The following is a 23,028-nucleotide window of genomic DNA, read 5'->3' as shown; positions in this document are numbered from 1 at the left end:
TGCCTTGGCAGGGGGTTGGACTGTGTCCAACAGAGGTCACTTCCAGCCCGGATGGTTCTGTGACTGTGATCCTGTGTCCCAGCCCCCGTCAGGATGAAGCCCCACGTGTCGAGGATGAAGGATCCACATGCATTCCAGGGCAGACGAGACTATTCCGAGCCCAGGCGCACTGCTGTAGCTGAGGTTTCCCTTACACACTGCCCCAGCAACCAGGGAATGCTGCCCATTCCTGGGGCATGGATGGCCCTCGCTCCTGGGGGAGCTCCTATGAGGGGCACGGTCCCAGCCACGGGCTCTTCCCTGCTAGCTCAGTGGGGTTTGCAGTGAGCTGCTCCCTCTGCCCAGGGCAGGGCTGCAGTCACCGTCCCTGCAAGTGTTCACACAGCGTGGAGACGAGGCCTCAGTGCCATGGGTTAGTGGTGGCCTTGGCAGTGCTGAGGAACGGTTGGACTGGGTGAGCTTAAAGGGCTTTTCCAGTCAAGTTGATCCTGTGATTCCTTGCTCCCACACTGGTGGGCCACAGCTAACTGAGGCTTTCCCCGTGGTACCCAGGAGCGACGTGTTTCCATTTAGGACACTGTGACTAGATGCTTTGCTACCTTCTCCCCTCAGGGTCACCTTCTGCTCTGTTCAGGGACCTGTCCTCACCCTGTCCCCACTGAAGGCTTGGCTCACCACCCAGCAGGGAACACTCTTTATTCCACACACACACACTGTCGGCAGGACTCTCACACTTGGTTCCCAATATAAAATAACTAAGCTAGGAAGGTGGAAGATGTTGGTGTCATTCATAGAATCACAGAATGGTTTGGGTTGGAAAGGCTCTTAAGCTCATCCAGTTCCAACCCCCTGCCATGGGCAGGGACACCTCACACTCAACCATGCCACCCAAGGCTCCGTCCAACCCTCCTTTTCCTCTTGGCACTGCTGTGTCTACTCACTAGGAACCTCTGGGGTTGCTGTGTGACTTACAAGTGGGGTCACCGGCCCTACCTGGCACCATTGTGTTTCTATTTGGACAAGTTGCCCTCAGTTCACAGCTATTGGGACTGACACACGACTTCTCTGGAAAGCAGCTCGTTTGTCTGAACGAAGGCATTTTCCTGCCTTTCCTCATAGGAAGACGCCCAGCAACGTGCAGCGACAGGACAAGAGGGGGTAAGTTGAAATCATTTTAATACAATACCAATGTATGAGAAACCACAGAAGAAAGAACCCATTTTGTGGAAAATTCTGCATCTGCGTGTATTGCATTGTGGAGTCTCACAGAGGGGTTCACACCGAACGCATGGCACAGTTTAAAACACGGATTGTGGAGAGGACAGGAAATGGATCTTTCTCTTTCTGTACAGACATGGGAATGAGATTTTTTCCTCTTCCTGTCGCTACAGTTTGCTGGTCTCTAGGAAGAGTACTCGTATTCCTCAGCGCTGCGGCGTCCAAAATCCATCCAGCCCATGTAGTCTCTGTCGTTTATCCTGTGTGTAGGATCAATGGTCTGTACCCTGTTTCCCATCACTGAGAGCCTTCCAGTGGGACCTAAAGGAAAAGCATTGGGAGAGCAGAGAGTAAGTGGACACGTTTTACACGTTCATCCGTGGTCAGCTCTGTTTTGTACTCGTGAGCTGACATCTGCAGGAGTTGAAACCATTCGACTCAACACTGGCCACGTAACACCGCTGTCGTGTCATAGGGCAAAGCATCATAGAAACGTTATGGGAAACGTCCTGAAAATGGCTTGAGGTTTTCTTTATTGTAAACCAAACAGACCATTTTCTCCCTCCTGCTGCAGGAACATCCTGCTCCTGGCTGCCAGGAGGGAGTATGTGTAAGCAAAACACATGTGAGATGTGAGTTAGAGGCAAAGAAACTTCTGTCATAGCAGAGGTTGTCTTTATAATGGATGCACAAAGAGTCACCCTTCTAATTCTTTTCTTTCTGGCTTCACTTCCCATCCTTTGCAAGTTAAGATGAAAAACAGAGAATATCTAATAGAACAACACAGAGAATTCTGTCAGTGTATAGTCTGCCACAGAAGAGAGATTCTTGGGGACAAGATCTCCCTTTTCCCTTCCTATTTCAATGGAGAAAGTCCAAACCCTTCCTCACTCTTCCTGTAAGACCATACCCTTACTTGCTGGTACTGGGAGAGCTGCTCTAGATGCAAAACAGCTCTGCTTGAGGCCAGACTCAGGGCTCCACCATAGCCCCCTGTTGCTTAAAGAGGCATAAGTGTAAGTAGAGGAGCTCCTACAGTGTAAGTTCAGTACCAAGTGGGGCAGAGTTATGAATCCCAGGGTTTGTGGAGAAGGAGGAACAGTCTTCAAAGGGAGAAAGCCATGCCTGGAATTTATAGCTAGGGATATCTGCTTCTGGATTTATGCAGGGCTCGTCGCTACGTCGGTGATACCCTCATTGCTCATCCAAAGCTTCCGCCAGGGCTGGGTGCTGATCCCTGACCTTGCCTTACCCTTTCTGTCTTCCTTGCTTAAGGCATCAAAGAGACACAAACTATTTGCAGAATAATTTGTCAAGAAAGGGCTGTAATCCTCTGTTTTGTCATCGCCACGTTCTGTAACCAAAACTGCAGGCAAAGACACGTTACTTCTCCATGCACTCCCCGAAACCAGCCAAAATTGGCGTATGCCAATACATAGATCCAGTTCAAGCCCTGAGTGAGGAAGGAACAGATCCAATGTATTAGCATTAAGCTCAGGCTGAGGCTTGAGGAATACCTGAACTGATCAAAAAGGAAAAGAAGCCCAAATCAACCCCCACAAATCCAAATCTACACAATTGCCTTGCTTATGGTTTCTTGTGCTTTGAAGGAGCCCTTGGTGACCCTGGGCTTCTCTATTTGAAGGATTCCCTCACGTAATGATATTTAATGACCACGATCCATTAAAGCCAAACCCAGCTGCATTGTTTTGTTAGTGGTTGCAGAGGGATAGGAGACTTTCCGTGCCAGATCCACACTGAAAGCCTGAAGATGAAATGAATTGAAAACTAGAGATCACAAGCAGTAAAATTAACAGCACCTTAACTACCTGTCCTCAAACCACCAGAGACGTCCTGTGGATGCTGCAGAACCAATGCACAGCAAATGCAGTCCAAGCTGCAGCAGCTTGGTTCTGAGGCTGCCATCTAGCCCTAACCTCTTGAGAGCATTTAACTCCCTCACTGTTTAAATTGGGAATACTCTCCAGAATCAGCTTTTCTATTCATCACAAGGCAAAAGCCATCAGTGGGGACTGCTAACGCTAGGAAATGCCCAGACTCTTTCCTCCTAGATGAAATTTCCGAGTGAGTATTGCAGTTTAGGCAGGTTAAAAGTGACAAATGGAGTAGGTGGGAGTGTTCTACAGAGGTTTTCTAGGAAGAAGTACTTCCCAGACCCTTTGCGTTACATGAGAACGTAAGGGTTTGGTGGGAACACTCTGTGTATTGTTCATTTATAAACTCAGTAAATGCTGGTATAAACCAGTAAATAAATACATATATTTCCTGTGAATATTCTCTTCTATAACTACATCTACAACCCAGGGTCCAACTAGCCTAGTCATGTCACAAGAACCCCCTAACAGTCACTTTGTAGAGTTAACCAGATTTGTCGATTAACATCTATGCAGGAGTTCTCCCTTAACAAAAAGAAGTCTTAAATCCAAAGTGGGTTCCTTTCACTTCATGTTAAGCTATTTGCAAACGCAGCCAGCTATCCAAGAGGATAGAATGGCTACATATATTAGGAGTTTTGTTTCCGTGTAGGTGGGTGACAGTGATTACAGCAGGGAAAGGTAATGAGGATTCTGCTTTGCAGACTCCCGCAGTAGCATCCTTATTCGGTAACAGTTGTTACTGAATCATGGAATTTTGCATCTAAATTCTCTTTCCATTAGATTATGGACTGCTACAAGAAGTTCCTTAATGGATATTGTGCAAATATTGGTATTGTGAGATAAAGTCTCTCAGACGATGTTAAAAGTGTTCTTTTTCTGTTGTTTCTGACTTGGCCCCATTCTGTGTACGCAGATGAACGTGTATGGCTGCACATGTAATGCATAAAAATGCATCCTGCATCTCTTAACTGCAGACCTCCACCAAAAATCAGAGCAGGATTTTGCCTGGCACAGAGGGGAGGATGAAATGATGTGCCTAAGGTTGTGTGCTGAGGCAGGAGAAGAGACAGCTCTTACTTTTATAAAGCAAATGTTATCCTAAGCACAGTCTGGGGCTGAGAGTGAATTCATCTCTCAATGTCTCGATGCCGAGGTAATCCTATAAATACAGTGCCATGGAGGGTTTTAAGTCGAGATTGTGTTCCCAGGCTGCCCAAGACCAAAAACCTGTCAGGAACTGACGTGTTTTGAAGCAAATGTGGGTTTTCTTATCACTGCTTTTAGTTATTGTGTTGATAAATGTGAATTCTGATCTCTCAAAAGCTTTAACACTTTTGTAGCTTCCTTTGGGAACAAACACACGGAACCCCCATTACTCAGATTTCCCTGGAACAGGTATTTTTGACTGAGGTGAGGTTAACCATTTGATAGGTATTTATCCTCAGAGAAGTGTTCCTGCTCTTCTGGCTTAAAACAAAAAGGGAAGGAGGAGGTTAACCAAACGAAGAAGCTCAAAGGAAAGGCAATCACTGTATGTTATCTGAGATGCTACATGCTCAAAATGCCACCGTAATTCTAAGGCTGTGAAAAGAGTAAGCTAAAAATAAAAGGTAGGTTACATTTCCTTCAGTTACCTGTACACAGCTCTAAGGCAGTGCCTGTCATGCACATCATTTCTGGGGAGTAGCTTTGCAGTAAATAAGAGAGTGCTCTTTACATCAGGAACAGCTGGGCAAAACTCTACATCCTCTCTTCTCTAGGAATCAGTGCTAGATGGTGACAGTGTTATCCTAGCATGTGGGTATCCCTGCAGGGAGTTCCATTGACACAGAAGGAGCACAGTAAGGAGGAGATAACCAGTACCTTTTCTGGCTTGCTGGAGATACTTGGCCAACAAAGCACCGATGTTGGCTCTTTGGTCAATGCTCCCATCCAGCCTGGGCACAGGTTTCTGTGGGCCAGCAGCAGATGAGGGAGCGCGGACGTGCCGGTGATGCTCTGTCAAGCTCTGCTCAAGCTCAGCAGCCAGGGGATTCCCATTGTGTGAGCCCAGGGTTTGCTGTCCAAAAGAGCTCGCTGAGAGCACAGCAAGGAACACGCAGATGCATATACCACTGTACATTGCTGGAGGGAAAAGGAATGATAGGCTCTTAGAACGACCAGATTTACTGTGTTGTATGTTGTCCTTACCCCCACATTCCACTGGGTGTAGTGCTTTCTGAGCAAACTAGGGCTCTGTTGGGGTTTTTTGAATGCAGGTAACTGGGGGATCTGTCTTAAGCTGGAAAACATGGGAATAGTTAAATAGTTAAATATCCCTTGATAAGAGGAAGATATACACTGAAGGAACAAAATTAGTCCACCGTAGTATGTGCTTCCTCATCTACTCAATTCTTATTTCCTTTTTTGAGGCTGTATTTCCTTAAAAACTAAGGGAGATGAACCCAAATAAAGAATATCTCAGTATTCAAATATTTCAGTGTTTCGCTGTTGTACGAAAAATTGCTGTTATAACAATGCTCAGTTTTGATGAGTTCTGTGAAGACCCTTTATTCAATCAACCTTCAAGGGGTTTCTTCTCATCCGTCACACACAGAAAGGAAGAATAAACCCTTGTCCGAAGGAAAGAAACCCCAAAATCTAATGGTCCCCCAGGGATTTGATCTAATAGCTGAGGTGGTAAAGGCTGTTAAAAGATGTATGAAATAATGAAAAAAAAATATAAAATATCTATAAAACTGCATGAAGTAATGTATCAAAGATTCTTACAAGAACCTTCAACAACAAAAAAAAAAAGAGAATTTAAATGCAACCATATTTTTTATTGTTTCCTTAAACAAGTACTAGAGAAAATGACGTTGCTTTGCTGGATTATTTGATCATATAAGCTGAAATAGTATTTTTCAGGAGATGGAGAAATTACTCTCATTTATTAGGAGAAACAAGCTACCTAATACTAAATGCCATAGGGGTAATTCGCATTTAGAAATACACAGGAATTAGCTATATTAGAATCTCTGAATCATTTACGTTTCTGACCAGCCTACTGAACATAACCTCTTAATTTTAAAAGAGGAGAAAACCTAAGTTGAGTTGCCCACCACTTAGACTGGATTGAAAACACTTGTGGCGCATAAAATACTGGGGGTTTTAGTATCGTTAGGAGAGGAATGAAAGCTGTCAGCAGGTCGCTCCAGCAGGGTTAACGGTGATGTACCCTTATAGGTACTTATGAACCTAAGGTGCGTTGCGTCCTTTTCACAGGGATATCTTTTTAATCGCCCCGATTCCTGTATTTTTTATATATATAATATTTCTATATATTACATATATATATGTGTGTATATGTATATATATATATACACACAAATCGCACGGAGTCCAAACGCAGCATCTCCCCCCCTCGCCTCGTTCCAGCGACCGGCCGGGACCGTCTCCGCTGGGCAGCGGCCGCAGCTCCTCCATCAGACGGCGGGATGCCCGCAGAGCCGGTAAGCGCCGGACCCCGCCGTGTTTCACCGCTGCCCCCCATACCCCAGCAGGGACGCAGCCCGCGGTGCTCCCTACCTTTCCGCTGCGCTCTCCCGAGGTCGGACCTGAGCAGGGAGGGACGGAGAGAACGAGTCCCGTTTGTGCCCAGACGGGGAAGTTGGGGGGTGGCTCAGCCCCGGCCCCTTAAATAGCCGCGACGGTGTTTGCACAGCTCTGACGCAGCCGGGGCCGCCCCCCCCCCCCGCCTCGGTCCGTGTGGCTGTGCCTGTGCCTGTGCCCCCCGACGGGCGGTCTCTGCTCGCACGGCAGGGTGGTTTGACGCTTTTAACCCGGTTCTTTCTCACCGACCCCCCGAGCTACAGGTTCCCCCCGAACCCACCGGTGGGCTCCGTGCAGAGTTCGCACCCTAGTTCTTGTTTGAGGATACAACCCCGAGGCCAGCGAGCCGCGCAGCCCGCTGCGCCTTCCTCCCCCTGCCCCAGCACCCTGCCGGCAGGTCCCGCTGCAGTTCCTGCGAGGGCTGGCAGGGGGCGACAAGGAGCCGCCTCGGAGCACAGCCTGCGCGGTCCTGGACCAGGTGTCTGTCTGACTGACGGGTGTCTGACAAGGGTCTGTCTGACTGACAGGTGTCTGTCAGGGTGTCTGACAAGGGTCTGTCTGACTGACGGGGTGTCCGTCAGGGTGTCTGACAGGTGTCTGTCTGACTGACGGGGCGTCTGTCGGGGTGTCTGACAAGGGTCTGTCTGACTGACGGGTGTCTGACAAGGGTCTGTCTGACTGACAGATGTCCGTCAGGGTGTCTGACAAGGGTCTGTCTGACTGACGGGGTGTCCGTCAGGGTGTCTGACAAGGGTCTGTCTGACTGACGGGGTGTCCGTCAGGGTGTCTGACAGGTGTCTGTCTGACAGACGGGGTGTCTGTCCGGGTGTCTGACAGGGGTCTGTCTGACAGACGGGGTGTCCGTGTGTCGACAAGGGTCTGTCTGACTGATGGGGTGTCCATCAGGGTGTCTGACAAGGGTCTGTCTGACTGACAGGGTGTCTGTCCGGGTGTCTGACAAGGGTCTGTCTGACTGACGGGGTGTCCGTCAGGGTGTCTGACAAGGGTCTGTCTGACTGACGGGGTGTCCGTCAGGGTGTCTGACAAGGGTCTGTCTGACTGACAGGGTGTCTGTCAGGGTGTCTGACAAGGGTCTGTCTGACTGACGGGTGTCCGTCAGGGTGTCTGACAAGGGTCTGTCTGACTGACGGGGTGTCCGTCGGGGTGTCTGACAAGGGTCTGTCTGACTGACGGGGTGTCCGTCAGGGTGTCTGACAAGGGTCTGTCTGACTGACGGGGTGTCCGTCAGGGTGTCTGACAAGGGTCTGTCTGACTGACGGGTGTCTGTCCGGGTGTCTGACAGGGGTCTGTCTGACAGACGGGGTGTCCGTCGGGGTGTCTGACAAGGGTCTGTCTGACTGGGGGTGTCTGACAAGGGTCTGTCTGACTGGGGTGTCTGTCTGACTGACGGGGTGTCCGTCAAGGGTGTCTGTCTGACTGACGGGGTGTCCATCAGGGTGTCTGACAAGGGTCTGTCTGACTGACGGGTATCTGTCTGGGTGTCTGACAAGGGTCTGTCTGACTGACGGGGTGTCTGTCAGGGTGTCTGACAAGGGTCTGTCTGACTGACGGGGTGTCCGTCAGGGTGTCTGACAAGGGTCTGTCTGACTGACGGGGTGTCCGTCAGGGTGTCTGACAAGGGTCTGTCTGACTGACCGGGTGTCTGTCAGGGTGTCTGACAAGGGTCTGTCTGACTGACGGGGTGTCCGTCAGGGTGTCTGACAGGTGTCTGTCTGACAGACGGGGTGTCTGTCCGGGTGTCTGACAGGGGTCTGTCTGACAGACGGGGTGTCCGTCGGGGTGTCTGACAAGGGTCTGTCTGACTGATGGGGTGTCCATCAGGGTGTCTGACAAGGGTCTGTCTGACTGACAGGGTGTCTGTCCGGGTGTCTGACAAGGGTCTGTCTGACTGACGGGGTGTCCGTCAGGGTGTCTGACAAGGGTCTGTCTGACTGACGGGTGTCTGTCCGGGTGTCTGACAAGGGTCTGTCTGACTCACGGGGTGTCCGTCAGGGTGTCTGACAAGGGTCTGTCTGACTGACGGGGTGTCCGTCAGGGTGTCTGACAAGGGTCTGTCTGACTGACAGGTGCCTGTCAGGTGTCTGTCAGGCGCTGGGCAGGGTGGTGGTTGCTGGCCCGGCTGTGCTGGCTGAGCGTGGGCTTTTCACCTCCTGCATCTGCACCAGCACCGGGCAAAGTTACAGAGAAGCCGCATCAAAACCTGCTTTGGAAACAGAAAAGGAAGTTGCAAGTGGATTGCCAGAGGAACGAACACTGAAATTGGTCTAGTAGAGCCTGTCCAAGTGCTGGTTTAATGGCTCTGTGTGTCTCTGGAATCAAACCTATTAATCATAGACTCATAGACTGGATTGGGTTGGAAAGGACCTTAAAGCCCATCCAGTTCCAACCCCTGCCACGGGCAGGGACACCTCACACTAGAGCAGCTTGCTCCAAGCCCCTGTGTCCAACCTGCCCTTGAACACTGCCAGGGATGGGGCAGCCACAGCTTCTCTGGGCACCCTGTGCCAGCGCCTCAGCACCCTCACAGGGAAGAGCTTCTGCCTAAGAGCTCATCTCAGTCTCCCCTCTGGCAGGTTCAAGCCATTCCCCTTGTCCTGTCCCTACATCCCTTGTCCCAAGCCCCTCTCCAGGTTTCCTGCAGCCCCTTCAGGCACTGGAGCTGCTCTCAGGTCTCCCCTTCAGGAGCCTTCTCTTCTCCAGGCTGACCCAGCCCAGCTCTCTCAGCCTGGCTCCAGAGCAGAGCTGCTCCAGCCCTCGCAGCATCCCCATGGCCTCCTCTGGACTTGCTCCAACAGCTCCAATATTCCTGATAATTCAATTCCTCTATTTTGGCTCGGTGGGAAGAGTGCTCCTTGCTCTTGAGCAGTTGAACAGTCAGCACTGGTCTGAGCTGCAGGTGTCTGGGAAAAGCACCGCAGTCTTTCTGGGAAAGCACAATACACTAACGACTGGCGGAGTCACATCAAGCCCTCCTGAAACTCACTGTAGATAATGAGTTCCCAAGCGACCTGCCTAAAGCTTAATAGAAGCGAAAGACAAAGAGCTTACTAATATGTGCATATGCATAATTCATAATTCATATCACAGTAGTATAAATGTAAGTGTGGGCATTTAAGGCTGACGCATTTGCCTGGTTGAACAAAAACACAGTACGGGAGTGCATTTTTGTTGGGCTGATGTGGAATATCAGTTCACTTCCATCCAGGACTGCACAAATGGAGCTAGAGCGTGAGTGTGCATGTGCTCATGCACGCGTGTGTAAGCCAAACTTACTGTTGGTGTTTGTGAGCACACAGAAAGGCAGCAACATGCAACATCGAATAGAGGAGATGGATGTTTGCTAGATAGTTGCATGGATATGTTTCTGTGGGATCTCTGTCCTTCTATAAGATCATATACTGGCTTTTCCAGTGTACCTCTGTATGAGCCAAGTTGCTATGTTTGCAGCGAGAGGGTCAGGAACTCAACAGTCCAAGCACAGCGTAGTTTACTGCTTCATTCTACCTACATCATCTCTACACTGACTGCAAATGCCTGGATGATTTTCCTATTTAGACATCATAGTGTATGAAGAAAGTTAAGTGAGGCTATAGCATGATGTCAGGTTACTGAAGTCAGCAGTTCTGCACCATCTGTGACTTCTGTTATAGGCTTTTGAACATTGGATTTTCTTCATTAACTCCCTTAATACTAGTATTTGCAGTCCTTGGAGATAACTTTCTGGCTTACTGATGTTTCCTTTGGTGGAAGTTTGAAGTAACATGCAAGTTCCAGTCCTTGGTAAAACATATGTTAATTAATGGCATTGTAGAATTGTCTTGGGCAGAGATAAAAGACAGGAGAGCCTGTTCAGCTTGAGCAGATGTGATAGATAGCAGGACTCTGAGGCCGTGTATTAGTGACTGATGTGGCACAAAGAGGAGAGAACAAGGGTTTGCTTTGCAGTGGCCCGTTAGGTTCCAGGACCAGTGTTTTCATGGGTTGCTGCACCTAGACGTGCGCCATGGATGTGTAGTGTTAACCACAGAAGGGCCTTGTGCCACCGTCATGAGTGGGCTGAGACAGATGCTGCTCTAATGCAGCAACTTGGTTCGCCAGGGAAGGAAGTGCTTTCACTGCACTGGAGCTGGAGTGACACAGCAAGAACCCAACAATAGATGCAAAAGAAATTTAAACCTAGAGTGAACCCTGCAATGCAGTAAATGCTGATAGCGGTGCATCCCCAAGGTAGAAGCTGGATGCCACCATAGTTTAGAGGCTGCAGGCTTTTTAAAGGTGTTTTCTCAGCCCGTGTCTGTTCAAAGTTTCTAACAGACCTGACCAGACTGGTGTCTGCTGTTCAGACTTGAAGTACCTGCTTCATGAGATACTTCGTTGAGAAGGCAGCTGTGACGATAGCACTCTTATATATGAAACTGAAATACATGTTTGCAACACAGGAATCTGTTTTACATTGGTGGGATTATTTATGGTTTTAAATGATTGTGTTCCATAATTAATGTTTCATTTTATGTAGGAGAAACCAGTCCAGCACACTTCCCTGTATATATTACTTCTTCTATTATAAAAATAGCCTAGTGGAGAAAGAAAATGCATTGTACCTTTCCAAATGCTTTGCACTTTTCCAATGCGCTCCTCCCTTTGCTGCCTGGACCCAGACAAAAGTAGCCTTTTGCACTGTGTGGCAATAACAGAACCCTGTAGGAGATACTGTTTGCTCCACAGTCCTCTCCTCTGAAAGGGGAATGGATGTCTAATCAACACGAGTCAAGCAATTTGATGTCCCCCAAAGGAAGTTCAATAAATGACAAGCACGATGTATTGGCCGCGTCTTCCAAACCTTTGCATGTTGTCATCAGTGCTAAAACTAGAATCAGACTTTAAGAATAGCAAAATAATTTGACACTGGATAGACTGGACAGGAAATAAAGGCTGTATAATGTCCTTCAGAAGAGATAGGAGCTTTCTGTTTGATACATAAGTGGATAGGACAGCTGGAGTCTTGTTATTTCACTTCTACTTTAAATTATAGTCCATAATATGGAAGGAAATTGAATTAACCTGAGCACAAAATATGAGTTGTTATTATGACAATTCCTATCTAAATGGAAATGCCAGAAACATCCACAGAAGTGGTAGATGCTACATTCCCGTTTCAGGAATTACCTTCTCCAGGCACAGACTGAAAACATAATGGTGATCTTTGGACAACAACCCTGGCTGCACTGCAGTGAGCTGTTGGAACGGCTTTGTTGTGAGCATGATGTAAAGAAGATTCTTGGAGGTCCTAGGGATTTCCCACTGGATTAAGTCAACATTCCCCACCTTTGACAGGCTGCTCCTTTGCTGATTGCTCACCAGTGTCTCTTGGGTGTGCTGGAGGATCGTTACCTGCCATGTAGTAGGGAAAAATCATTAGCTAGGAGGCTCTGTAACCTAACACTGAACTTTCTGTAGCCTGGTATTTCCATGCTCAGAAACACCTACCTCTGGCCACCGTAACCATTACAGCCTCCAGGAGGTCAAGTTGCTTCAACCTGTCCAACTTAGTGCAAGGCTGAGGAAAAACAGACAGTTAAATCTGAGCTCTGCACAAAATACCTCTCAGCTGCCCCTTCGGGAGTGAGCCTTCCCTTAAAAAAGCAGAAGGAAGACTGCTAAATGAAGATATTTGACTGAATTATGAGGTATAAATGTGTTTTGAAAGCACTGGGAACTAAGAACACACATTAAAGAGAAGAATCATCACCCAGGCAAGAATAACTAAATCTAAGGGGAATAACTCTTTGGAAGCAGACAAACCTTGCTCCACTCTTCACCGTTTATTGTTTCTAGCTGTCTGTCTCTAAATGAAGTTTTTCTAAATAGAAGTATTTATTCAGAGTAGGGCCTGGAATTACTTAAAATCAGCTCTTCCACACAGTGCTGTGTGCCATGAAAGACGCAGCTTTGTGAGGCATTTAAATCAGTATGCTTTCAGGTGCACTTCCTTAAGTTCACAAAGATGAATTAGTGGGGCTGCTCTCTATGCTAATAATGTGTTAGATTCACTACTTATTTTGCACCTTACCAGTGTTACACTGTATTTAGCCTGCCCTTAGGCTGAATGAATAGCTCTATCAAAAGATTCATCGGGGTAGGAGCTAGCCTGAGGAGCTGGCTGTAGTTCCCTGCAATCATAGTTGGAAGGGACCCATAAGGTTCATCAAGTCTAACTCCCTGCTCTTTGCAGGACCGCCTAATCAGCATTTACTTGTGGAAACAGGGATAAAACTGTTGGAATGGGATGGCTCTGAGTTTTCTGGCTCAAATTTTCTCTGGGAAAGAAAGAGCAGGACTATGGTGACTTCAGTGGTATAAAAGAGTGGGTTCTTCGTTTACAGTCTAGTGTGGCCACAGTGCGACAGTGAAGAGATGCTGTGTGTGTAACTACAGCGACCGCGTTTTCTTTTCCTCTTATTATGTATTATGGAGTTGCATGTTGCTTCTTTTTGTTTTCTTACGATTCCCCTGCTCCCTTTACTTTGCCATAGTCTGAAATAAGCCATTCAGGCTTCATTTTTCAGGATTCACTGATGTGCCTCATGCATAGCTGTTCACAAGGATGCTGTGGTTCCCAGCGTGCCCTGTGTGTGGGGACACTCAGACAAGCATGTTCTTTGGGAGATAATGCCAGTGGGAGGACAACAAACCAGAGACACTATAACTGTCAACTTCATAAGAGCTCTTCACATTGTCCTCTTGTTCTGGCAGTACAATGGAGCATACACTGTTTCAAATGTACATAGGCTCTGACAAGTGGTTGTTGGCTACTTGATCGGGAGAATCCGTACCTGAAATATTCATTGGTGTCTGTGTAGTGTTGGAGTTGATGATGCTCTTGGCAGACATACCATTGAATGCAGCAGATGGGTTGGCATTCTGCGATATTCTCATGGAAAAGTTCAGGTTACAAACAACATGCTCTCAAATCCCTATTTGTATCCACTAAAACTGTGTTAAATCTCTTCAGGCTTGGTGAGGGGCAAAGATTTTGAGCTGGTTACAGATACAGCAGAAAACATGCTATCGTCTCCTGACATGAATAATATGATGATAAACTGTTTGATCAAACATTTTCAAGTAGAATAAACCACAGATCCTAGGAGAGTACTGAAAAGAAGGCCCACCCTTCAGATTAACCAATACCTAATACTTCAGGCATGACAGAGAAATGAACTCAGGTTAGTTTGCTGGTTTTGTCTAAAAACCTCTTTCCTCTTATGAGACTGAATGACTACCTTGAATTTAGCCAATTCTGTCATTTTTGAATAAGTAAGATAGTTGCTAGAAGTATACAATTAAATTGAAATGTAGATCTTAATGGATTTAAGTTTTGTAAGAGCAAACAGCTCTTGAATATTCATGTACCTGATGAATATTCATGTACCTGATGAATATTCCGGTCTTTAAATTTTCATTACCGACCAAACCAAAACCAAAAGATCCCTTTTAGAACCGTGTTAACGTGCTAGAAATACAAAAATAAGAATTTTTTGGTGCAAATTAATTATTTATGTTTTACCTTGATTTTCATTATTTTCCCCGTTGCTTTCCTTTATTATGGTACGCCTGATTTGTTACTGTTATTCAACAGTGAAGAGTGTTTCAGCCCAAGCCGCAGGCGTGGATCAAACATATTACAATACTTCAGCAATGTTCTAGTTTAGATGAGTTCAACTTTTGCTTTCTTCCATGGAATATGCAATTTTTTGGACTCCTCTGACAGCCTTTCTTCTTGGAAAGAGAAAGTGGTCCATCACATGTATCCCAGCTGTGTTCTGTCCTTGATGAGGACTCCTGAAGGGGAATGAAACAACTGAACTACAGATTCAGTGTAGTTTTAATCATAGAATTGTTTGGGTTGGAAAGGACCTTAAGATCATCCAGTTCCAACCCCCTGCCATGGACAGGGACACCTCACACCAGACCAGGTTGCTCCAAGCCCCTGTGTCCAACCTGGCCTTGAACACTGCCAGGGATGGGGCAGCCACAGCTTCTCTGGGCACCCTGTGCCAGCGCCTCAGCACCCTCACAGGGAAGAACTTCTGCCTTATCTCCAACCTGAACTTCCCCTGTTTCAGTTTGAACCCATCACCCTTTGTCCTGTGGCTACAGTCCCTGATGAAGAGTCCCTCTCCAGCATCCTTGTAGTTCCCCTTCAATCAGCGCCTTGTTTCACATAAGGTGAAAGCTGTTAAATAGGTTGCCGTATTCCATTCCTGAAACCACATTTAGGAAGAAAATGTATATGCCAAAAAGACTAATTCTGTTTTCTTAGTTAGGAAATCAGGAATCTTACACTGCTTGACAACATTATTTAGATGATACCATAAATGATATAAATCAGACATCACCAAACTGGAGAGGATCAGCAGTGGGCAAGGAGATGGACATCCAGGTAGCTTCATGTTTTCTGTGTATGAATGTGTAGTTTGAGGGGGCCTACTAAAATGCATGTATGAAGGGGAAAGGAATACTTTGATTAAAGGCCAAATCCCTCTCCGGTAGAATACTGGCAGATAGAAATGTTCATTAAGACTAAGCAATGATGTTCATATACGCATGGGGGTGCAGGAAAGTGGGAACTGAGGTTTCCTTGGCACCGTGTTTACGTTCCAGTCCATGAGAGTACTCACGGGGTTGATCCTCTCCTCATCCTGTTCTTTTTTTCATCTTAAGAAGAAGATTTGCGTGTATATTTTTTTCCAAGCCAAAATGGATTTTCATTTATATGGAGAATACAAGATATTTCACATTAAAATGCACTGGAAGGGTTTATAGAAATGCGAGCTCTGCAAGCAGGTTGCTATTTTACAGACCTTGCAGTGTTTGGTATTAAACATTTTGTTCACAACAAAAGGGAAAGTCCTCCACAAATCTTTATTGCTCTTAATATTTTGCCCTATTGAGGCCTGCTACTACATGGCTAGAGTAAATTATTCTTAAGAATGCCCCAGACAATTAGGGACCTACAAGCCATTTACTTCAGTGGTGTAGGATTGATATAGGATGTTGATTTGATGCTGATGGTTAAGTGAAAATGGATCTGAGGCTTCTGATTCTTCACATTGTTGAAGATGTTTGCCTGATTGCTTTACCGTACTGTTAAAAATTACAGATAGATCTAATCTAGCCTCCTACCTCTGCAGGCTTTCTTAACTTTGAAAGTGTTTTAAATGCTGACAAGGCTCCAATGTACTTCATGTGGCTCTGCACAGATCTGGAGTATAAATAACACATATTGCAAATGGGAGTAAATGTCTTGCAGCAGAACTGCATTGTCTCTGAAGTGGTTTACACATTGGAGCAACAGTTTTAATGTTTAAAATAGCGTTGGCTCTGCTTTATGCCTTAGCCAGAAACCCACAGTATCAGAAGTGTAGGACATTAATAACCTCATTGTATATGATCTTAGAGATAATACCGCAGTTCATCATTGTTTGCTATTGTAGGAGTTTTGCTGGGCTTTTAGCTGTACCTGGTTTTCCATACCCCTGAGGACACTTACTGTTAAGACAGATTTAGGATGTTTTCTTCCAAGTACAAACTTGTACAAGAAAAACAAGCATTCACTATTCAAAAGACAGATCTATAGATGCAAGAAACTGAAAAAAACATTCTCCTAACACTAATAATTCCTTGGGAAGATAGGTACTGTGTAAATAGTATCATGCATTATGCATTTTGTCTAATATACTGCTCAATAACAAGGTAGGGAGTCTATGGAGTGTTTTTACTATGCCATTATAGGAACAAACTTAAGCATACATCCTAGTCAACTAGTTATCTGTAAGACCTCACACTGGAAGGCATATCCGCTCCTATGCGTTCCTCATAAGGTCACTGAAAGCTGTAGGTGTTGCAGACATCCTTGGAAGGATTTGAGCACCTCTGAATAGGGGGTTCATGAGCCACAGGAGAACATCTCTGCCTCTCAATTATGCATGCTAACAATGGCTTTGGTGCATTTTCACGTAGGTCTTTGCTGTACAGCTTTCATTTTCCCTTTGCTTTTGTAACAGCTCTGGCTCTATCCCTCAGACTTTTCCGAAGTTCAATGTCATGGTTGTTTCACCTTCTTCTTGCTTCTTTGGCTTGGCAGTTAACGTTATTAAAAGCAGGCTAATTAGGGGCAAAATGACAAATAGTTTGGCATCATTACCTAACACAATGAAATATGCTAAGTAGCAAAGATACGGGAGGAGTATCTTCATATGTAAGTTTGATTTTGCTTGCTAGTTTCAAGGATGATGAAGGCTCATCTTTTCCTCCCAGAAAAGCAGTAGATTATCTTCTTTTAGTCTTGCATAATTATTTTCTGTCAATGAATAGTATTCTGCTTTGTCCCTGATGCAGGCTACAAAACATAACGCTTGGCTGTGCTCTCCATCCTTAGCTTAATATATCTGGAATTATTTGCTAGTAGGAGTTGAAGAAGAATGGGTATTACTGCCACATCCAGACTCTGTGCATCGAAATCTGTGCAATCTCTGCATTGACGTTTCCCCCTCTTACTGTGCTTCAAGGCATGAACTTTGCTTCCTGGCTTCATACCTAGGAAAGGGGTAAGGAATCTAGGTGCCAAGCTCCAGAAGACATCTGCCTGCCACCTCTGTGAAGGGACTAATGTAAAAGGCATCCTTGTCATTTTACATTGCTTTGCTTATATGTGCAAAACTACACAGTGCTGACTTCAGATACCTTTCTCCAGTTTCTGGTTGCTTCAGACTGCTTTCTTTGCAAGCTCTATCTGGAAGATAGTTGTCTCACTGATCATTTTAGGTTGTGCTTCGGGGACCGGTAACTCTTTAGTCAAACAATATTCTGAAGCATAATTCGTAGTTACCCAAGTCAGTTGTTACTGGGTCGAGCACACTGTACTAGCCTTGAGTCAAAAAAGGATGCCTGGGCAAGGCTGAAGTTCAGCTCGTACAAGATTTGTTGCTCTCTCATCCACACAGGCATTTGGCTTTGTTGAATCTGTGGTAGTGCCTGGACTAGATGAAAAAAAAATGTTATTTTTTTTTTTTCTGTAATAGGATATGAATGACTGGACATGATAAATAATGGAATTTCTTGTAATTGTACCTACATGAATATTTCATATTCTTCGAGCTGTAAATTCATCCCCTGTCTGAGGACACTCTGAAGTATCTGACATGGTTTAATTGTTTGCTTTTGCTCCATCCCTCTCATACCGATGGCAGAAGTCCGTGGGTGCTTAAGATCATCTGGTTTTTCAACAGTTCAGTCTGCCTACACATGCATGGAAAACCAGGGAGCAGACTGAATCTTTCCCCTTTTGCTGCAGAGTGCAACAGTGGAAGTCGAAGGAAGCAAATTAAATTGATCTTGTCTTTCTCTTTAGAAGCCTGCTTTCCTCTTGTAAGTGTCGATACAGAGATTGGCTGCACCAGTCAATGTATGCTTCAAAGAGCCCTCGGAGGCTAAACTGGCAAGCAACATGCAAGGTATTCCTCAGTGTAGGTGTACCCAGAGAGTGAGAGATAAAGTAGCTCATTAGTACTGGGTATGTTTCAAAACTGAGTAAAGATTTCTTTTTCAGCAGTTACTTTTTGAGTAACTGGAATTTTACACATATATCAAGTGCATGGCTTAGATCATGGCATGATGATGTTTCTCATCTAGGAAGGGGCAAGGGAGAAACAGGAACTTCAAAACTATGGTGCTTGAGAAGAGAGATTTCAGTGGCCTTTGATAGTTCCTAATGTGTTTTGTGAGAGTCCAATCTGAACTAAGAAAGAGATGAAGATAGTATCATTTCATCAGAGTTGTGAGCTGAGGGTACAGTGGAAAGACAAGTGTAGAAAGAAACTAACTTGGCTAAATTGTAAGTTCTTCGTTGACCTTGAATATAGAAGCTGGAGTGCAGATCATGCAGCTGGGACGAGTCTCATAGTGCAATATGGATGGGCCACCAAGCTTATAATCATAGAATAGAATCAACCGGGTTGGAAAAGACCTTTAAGAGCATCAAGTCCAGCTGCTCCCCAGCACTGCAAGGCCACCACTAACCCATATCACTAAGCATCTATGGCCATGATCAGTCCACACCAAAGCAGGTATAATCAACGTTTATTAAAGGAAGGAATAAATCTTGCATGACCTTCCAGTCCCAGATACAGCTGTCTCATTGTATTTAATAAGCAGGGGAGGTTTATAGTGTTTGCCCAGCCATTTCCCAAGATACATTTTTTAAGTCACTTTGTCATGATGTGACTTCATTGCTTCTTGCTGTGTTAAGGTTATACATTGTCTTGTCTGTTCTCTGACTGAGATACATTTATCAGCATATCAACACCTATGAATCAAGTGAAACTGTTGCGGGAACATTGATTTACCACAGCTGAATATTGGCTCTAATTCTTCACAAGTCGCCCGTGTCAGTAACTATTTAGAAGCCAAGTGAAAAAATGCATGTGTCCAACAGAAACCCACAGTCATTTGTTTCATAGAAATTGCAAAAAAAAGCCACATTTAACATGAAATGAAGCCAAGACATATAAGTGGAGAGGAGCTGATTATCCTAGGAGAGCAGGTATTCCAAATGACAAGAATAGCAAATGATGCCATGATTTGGTATTTTACCTGGATTTGAGAGACCTGTGTTTTCAGCCTGTGCTTCAAATCAAGTACAGCAGGGACTGGAACCTACTTCCCATCCGTTCTCACTGAATTACCTAGCTGTGAGCTTCCTTTGTCCCACTCCTGATTCTTTTCTCATTTATGTATTTTTGCAGAAATGTGTGTTTGTGACCTCTGATTTCTAAGCATGCTGGATATTTCAGCTAGAGCCAAGTGCTGTGATTCGCATTCAGATGGATGTCTATAACAAAGTCTGTGCTAGCAGAGTTTTAAGGCAAATCTGGTCCTTGCTGCTGAGAATCTGAACAAGTGTTCTGTGCTGCAGTGCAATGATGCTCCTCGTTACAACAGAGTCACAGGGATGTGTAGCAGTCTTTCAGGTTGGAGAGCTACCATCTTAATATAAGACATTTGTCAAGTTGGATACAGGAGCATGGGGGTACAGAAGAGGGAACCAATGTCACACACAAACCTGGGGTTATGTGTTTTTTCTATATTAATTTATGTGAAGTTGCTACTTCATTATTCATGTGCATTCTGTAGGGGGAGAGAGAGGGTTCTCTCCAAGCCTGAATTTGAAGCGATAGCCAGGAAGGGCTGACTTTACACATAAGGAAAAAAACATGGATAGAAGTTTAATTCTGATTAAAATGATTTCCGCTTTTTCATGTGCACATTTATGCACTTAAAATAATACCTTAGTTTTAGCTTTTGCATCAGGTATCAGAGTTCTCTGGAGTAGATGGAAATTATTGCTTGAGCAACTGAGTAATTTGCAGCTTTTCAAGGTTGCTTGGGAGTGGTTTCTACCTCCTCTAAGCTCAGCTGAAAGATGAGATTGGAAGGGTAGGAGTTTGAGCTTTCTAGCTGTTGGCTTTTTACATATGTATTTACATAACATGTATTTATGTGCATTTATATAAAATTTTATTTATATAATAGTTACAGTTATGTCATAATTACATTTATATAAATATATGGCCATGTTTTATGCATTGGTTTCAGCAGTTTGCCCAAACACTCATGCAGTCTGATCATGAAGAGATTACTGTTTGAGAACACAGAGTTAACCTTTCTGGAGGGAATCAACGATTTATTAAAATGAAAATGACAAAAATTATATGTATTTCTACCTCTGTAGAGGGACTTTGTCCTTCCCATAATCTTCCCATATCAGCACTGCTGATGATGCAGTGCTTTTCATGAGCATGGAGTAGTTCTTTCTCCCAATAGATAATCATCAGTCATCTTTACTCCACTCAGTCAGAATGAGCTGCTTTCAAAGTTGTGGTCTTAACAGCATGTTTTGGCCCAGCTGCTTCTGTTCCCCAGGAAATTCTGACTTCTCTACTGATTCTGAATGGTTCTTTTTCTCTTTGGTGTTCTGGAATTTCCAAGTTAAAGGTTCTTCGGTATTTTCCAGTCTTAGCGCATCAGTACAATGCCCCATCCTAAGGCTGGGGCATGGGGGGCAGCTGAAGTGCAGCTGTATCTGCTGGGTGGTGGCAGCACCGTGCTGGTGTGAGGACTGAGTGCCCTGTTAGGGAGGTAATGGGTTGGGGTGGCTGCAGGAGCCAGTGTCACCACATTGCCTTGGGTCCTCACTGCACACTCTGCCGGCCCAGCTGACTGCAAAGTGATTTCCTAAGACACCAGGGTTGTATACTAATGAATAAGCCGCTCCTGGAGTTCCCCTCACATGAGTTTGCTTGAGCTTTGACCTTGAGGATCTTTGCTGGTTGAAGAGTTTGGTCAGTGGTAACATTACAGAGGTTTATCTCTCCTTGAAACAGATCCTTTCTTCTGTACCTTGTCTGAACAAGGATTTGGAAGGCTCCTCTTTTGGGGGTGCCATTGCTAATCCTCTGCAGATGAAGGTGTTCTACATGATCTCTCCCATGACCATCCTGCTTCCCTTTTGTTGCTGTGTGGGACCTGGGAGGAGAAAAAATCCTTCATTCTCAGTGAGGAAAGAACAGGAAGACAAAATAACCTCTAATAGTTTATAAAGGTTCATATGATAAAAGCATTCAAGAACAATGAAAGAAATGTCTGCCTTGACAGAATTACATAGAGCTACAGTTTTCCATTAGTCAACAGCTTCTAATACTGACTGCCTCAAATCAGCTGTTAAAGTAGCAAACAGTTGAGAGCATTTTGAAGTCGAACTTTTATTACCTGGTCTTGGCTCTATTCCCAGCAAGGAAACATACAAAATAACTTGTTCATGGGCTCTGAAAAAAATCAGGTTTGCTTTCTGGTGCTTGATAGCTGCTTAGGGAAAAATACAATTCCTCAAGCCATCAGTTTCATTCTGAGAGTCAAAGGAATGAAGAGCCTGAGGAATCCAAATAGACATGCCCAGAATTGCATATCAGTGCCGAGGGGCTGCTACCTGGTGAAGGGACTCCTGCCTTCCTTTGCCTTCCTCAAACTTGCCCATCAGTTATTTGTGGCTGTATGGCTGAAAGCACTCGACTCCTCTGATATGGATCCTCTCTGGGCCCGATGGGACACTTCTTTGGCCTTGCTGTTCACTGTTTCCTTCAGAGTGTGTGGATATGGGAGGTCTGGGCTGCAGCCCTCACAGTGGTGCTTCTAAGCATGAAACAGAATGTGTTTAATGTGCCCTTCAAGGCAGCACAGAGGCTGAGGAGGGTGAATAGTGCAAGAGTTTTGGAGGACTGGATACCTTGTCCCTAGTGCCCACTGGGGAGGTTGAGTGAAGACCTTTTCGTGCTGTATATCCGTGCACCAGTACATGTTTGGTGTCTTCCCAGCTGGAAAGCAGCTTGGCAGAAAAGGACCTGGGGGTGCTGATGAACACCAGGTTGAACACAAGCCAGCAATGTGTCCTTGCCCCAAAGAAGGTGCTGGGCTCTCTTAGACAAAGTATTGCCAGCAGGTTGAGGGAGTTTGAGCCTTCCCCTCTACTCAGCACTGATGAGGCCACTCCGGGGCTGCTGGGTCCAGTTCTGGGCTCTCCAGTACAAGGGAAGGCTAATGCTGGCACAGCTTCCCTGCTACAGACTCAACTGCAGAGAGAGGGGAGGGGAGAAATGCAGGAAGAGAAAGGGAATTAAAAGAAACCATGGAAAAAACAAGAAACTCAAAACCAGAAGGGGCACAAGAGAGAATAAAAAGAAGGAAATATTCTAGAAAGCAAATAGTGCTAGAAGGAAACCTGGGGCTAGCAGGGCAGAGAAAGGGAATAGAATAATGTGGTGGAATAATCATAGGAAACAGAAAAGAAAGGGAAAAAGGAAAACATATTCTTTACATTCTTTCTTTACATTCTTTTCCTACTAATGAGTGCTCTAAGCACTGTGTAATGAGCTGCATCCCTAGTTTTGTATTTTGCAGTAGTTCTACTACACAATTTATAGCTTTCAACAGCATTCAAGCTGAAGCAGAAGGAGCTTGTAGCATTTTTCTTCCTTTCTGTCCCCCAGTGCCCTCTCAACATTTCCTCTGTTCTGCTGACAGTAGGCAGAAGGGTTATTTGGCATCATTCACCCACTAGATCGAGTGCCAATGCATTTTGGCAGTGATTCCTGGTAAACTGCATATGCTTTGCACATGGTCCCTTCCCTGAAAAGTTTTGGGTAATATTCCACTAGTTTTCCCCTCTCCTGTTTCCTTTCCCTGTGGG

At 45.3% G+C, this 23,028-nt stretch overlaps 1 protein-coding gene across 1 annotated transcript; it reads right to left on the bottom strand.

Annotated features, from left to right (window-relative positions):
- Positions 1 to 1,218: 1,218 nt before the first annotated feature.
- CCK (cholecystokinin) lies at positions 1,219 to 6,777 on the bottom strand. Its single transcript, XM_057431486.1, has 3 exons — positions 6,684 to 6,777; positions 4,980 to 5,240; positions 1,219 to 1,539 (listed from the first exon to the last, which is right to left on the bottom strand). Exons 2-3 carry the CDS (start codon positions 5,236 to 5,238, stop codon positions 1,403 to 1,405), a joined length of 396 nt encoding a protein of 131 aa, XP_057287469.1. The 5' UTR covers positions 5,239 to 5,240; positions 6,684 to 6,777; the 3' UTR covers positions 1,219 to 1,402.
- Between the last annotated feature and the right edge of the window lie 16,251 nt (positions 6,778 to 23,028).

This window comes from Pezoporus wallicus, unplaced genomic scaffold (assembly GCF_028554395.1).
Source record: "Pezoporus wallicus isolate ANWC-B61680 ecotype Strahan unplaced genomic scaffold, APGP_CSIRO_Pwel_v1 scaffold_11491, whole genome shotgun sequence".
Classification (NCBI taxonomy): Eukaryota; Metazoa; Chordata; class Aves; order Psittaciformes; family Psittacidae; genus Pezoporus; species Pezoporus wallicus.
The sequence above is the reverse complement of the archived record's forward strand: the minus strand, read 5'-3'. Positions and strand labels throughout refer to the sequence as shown.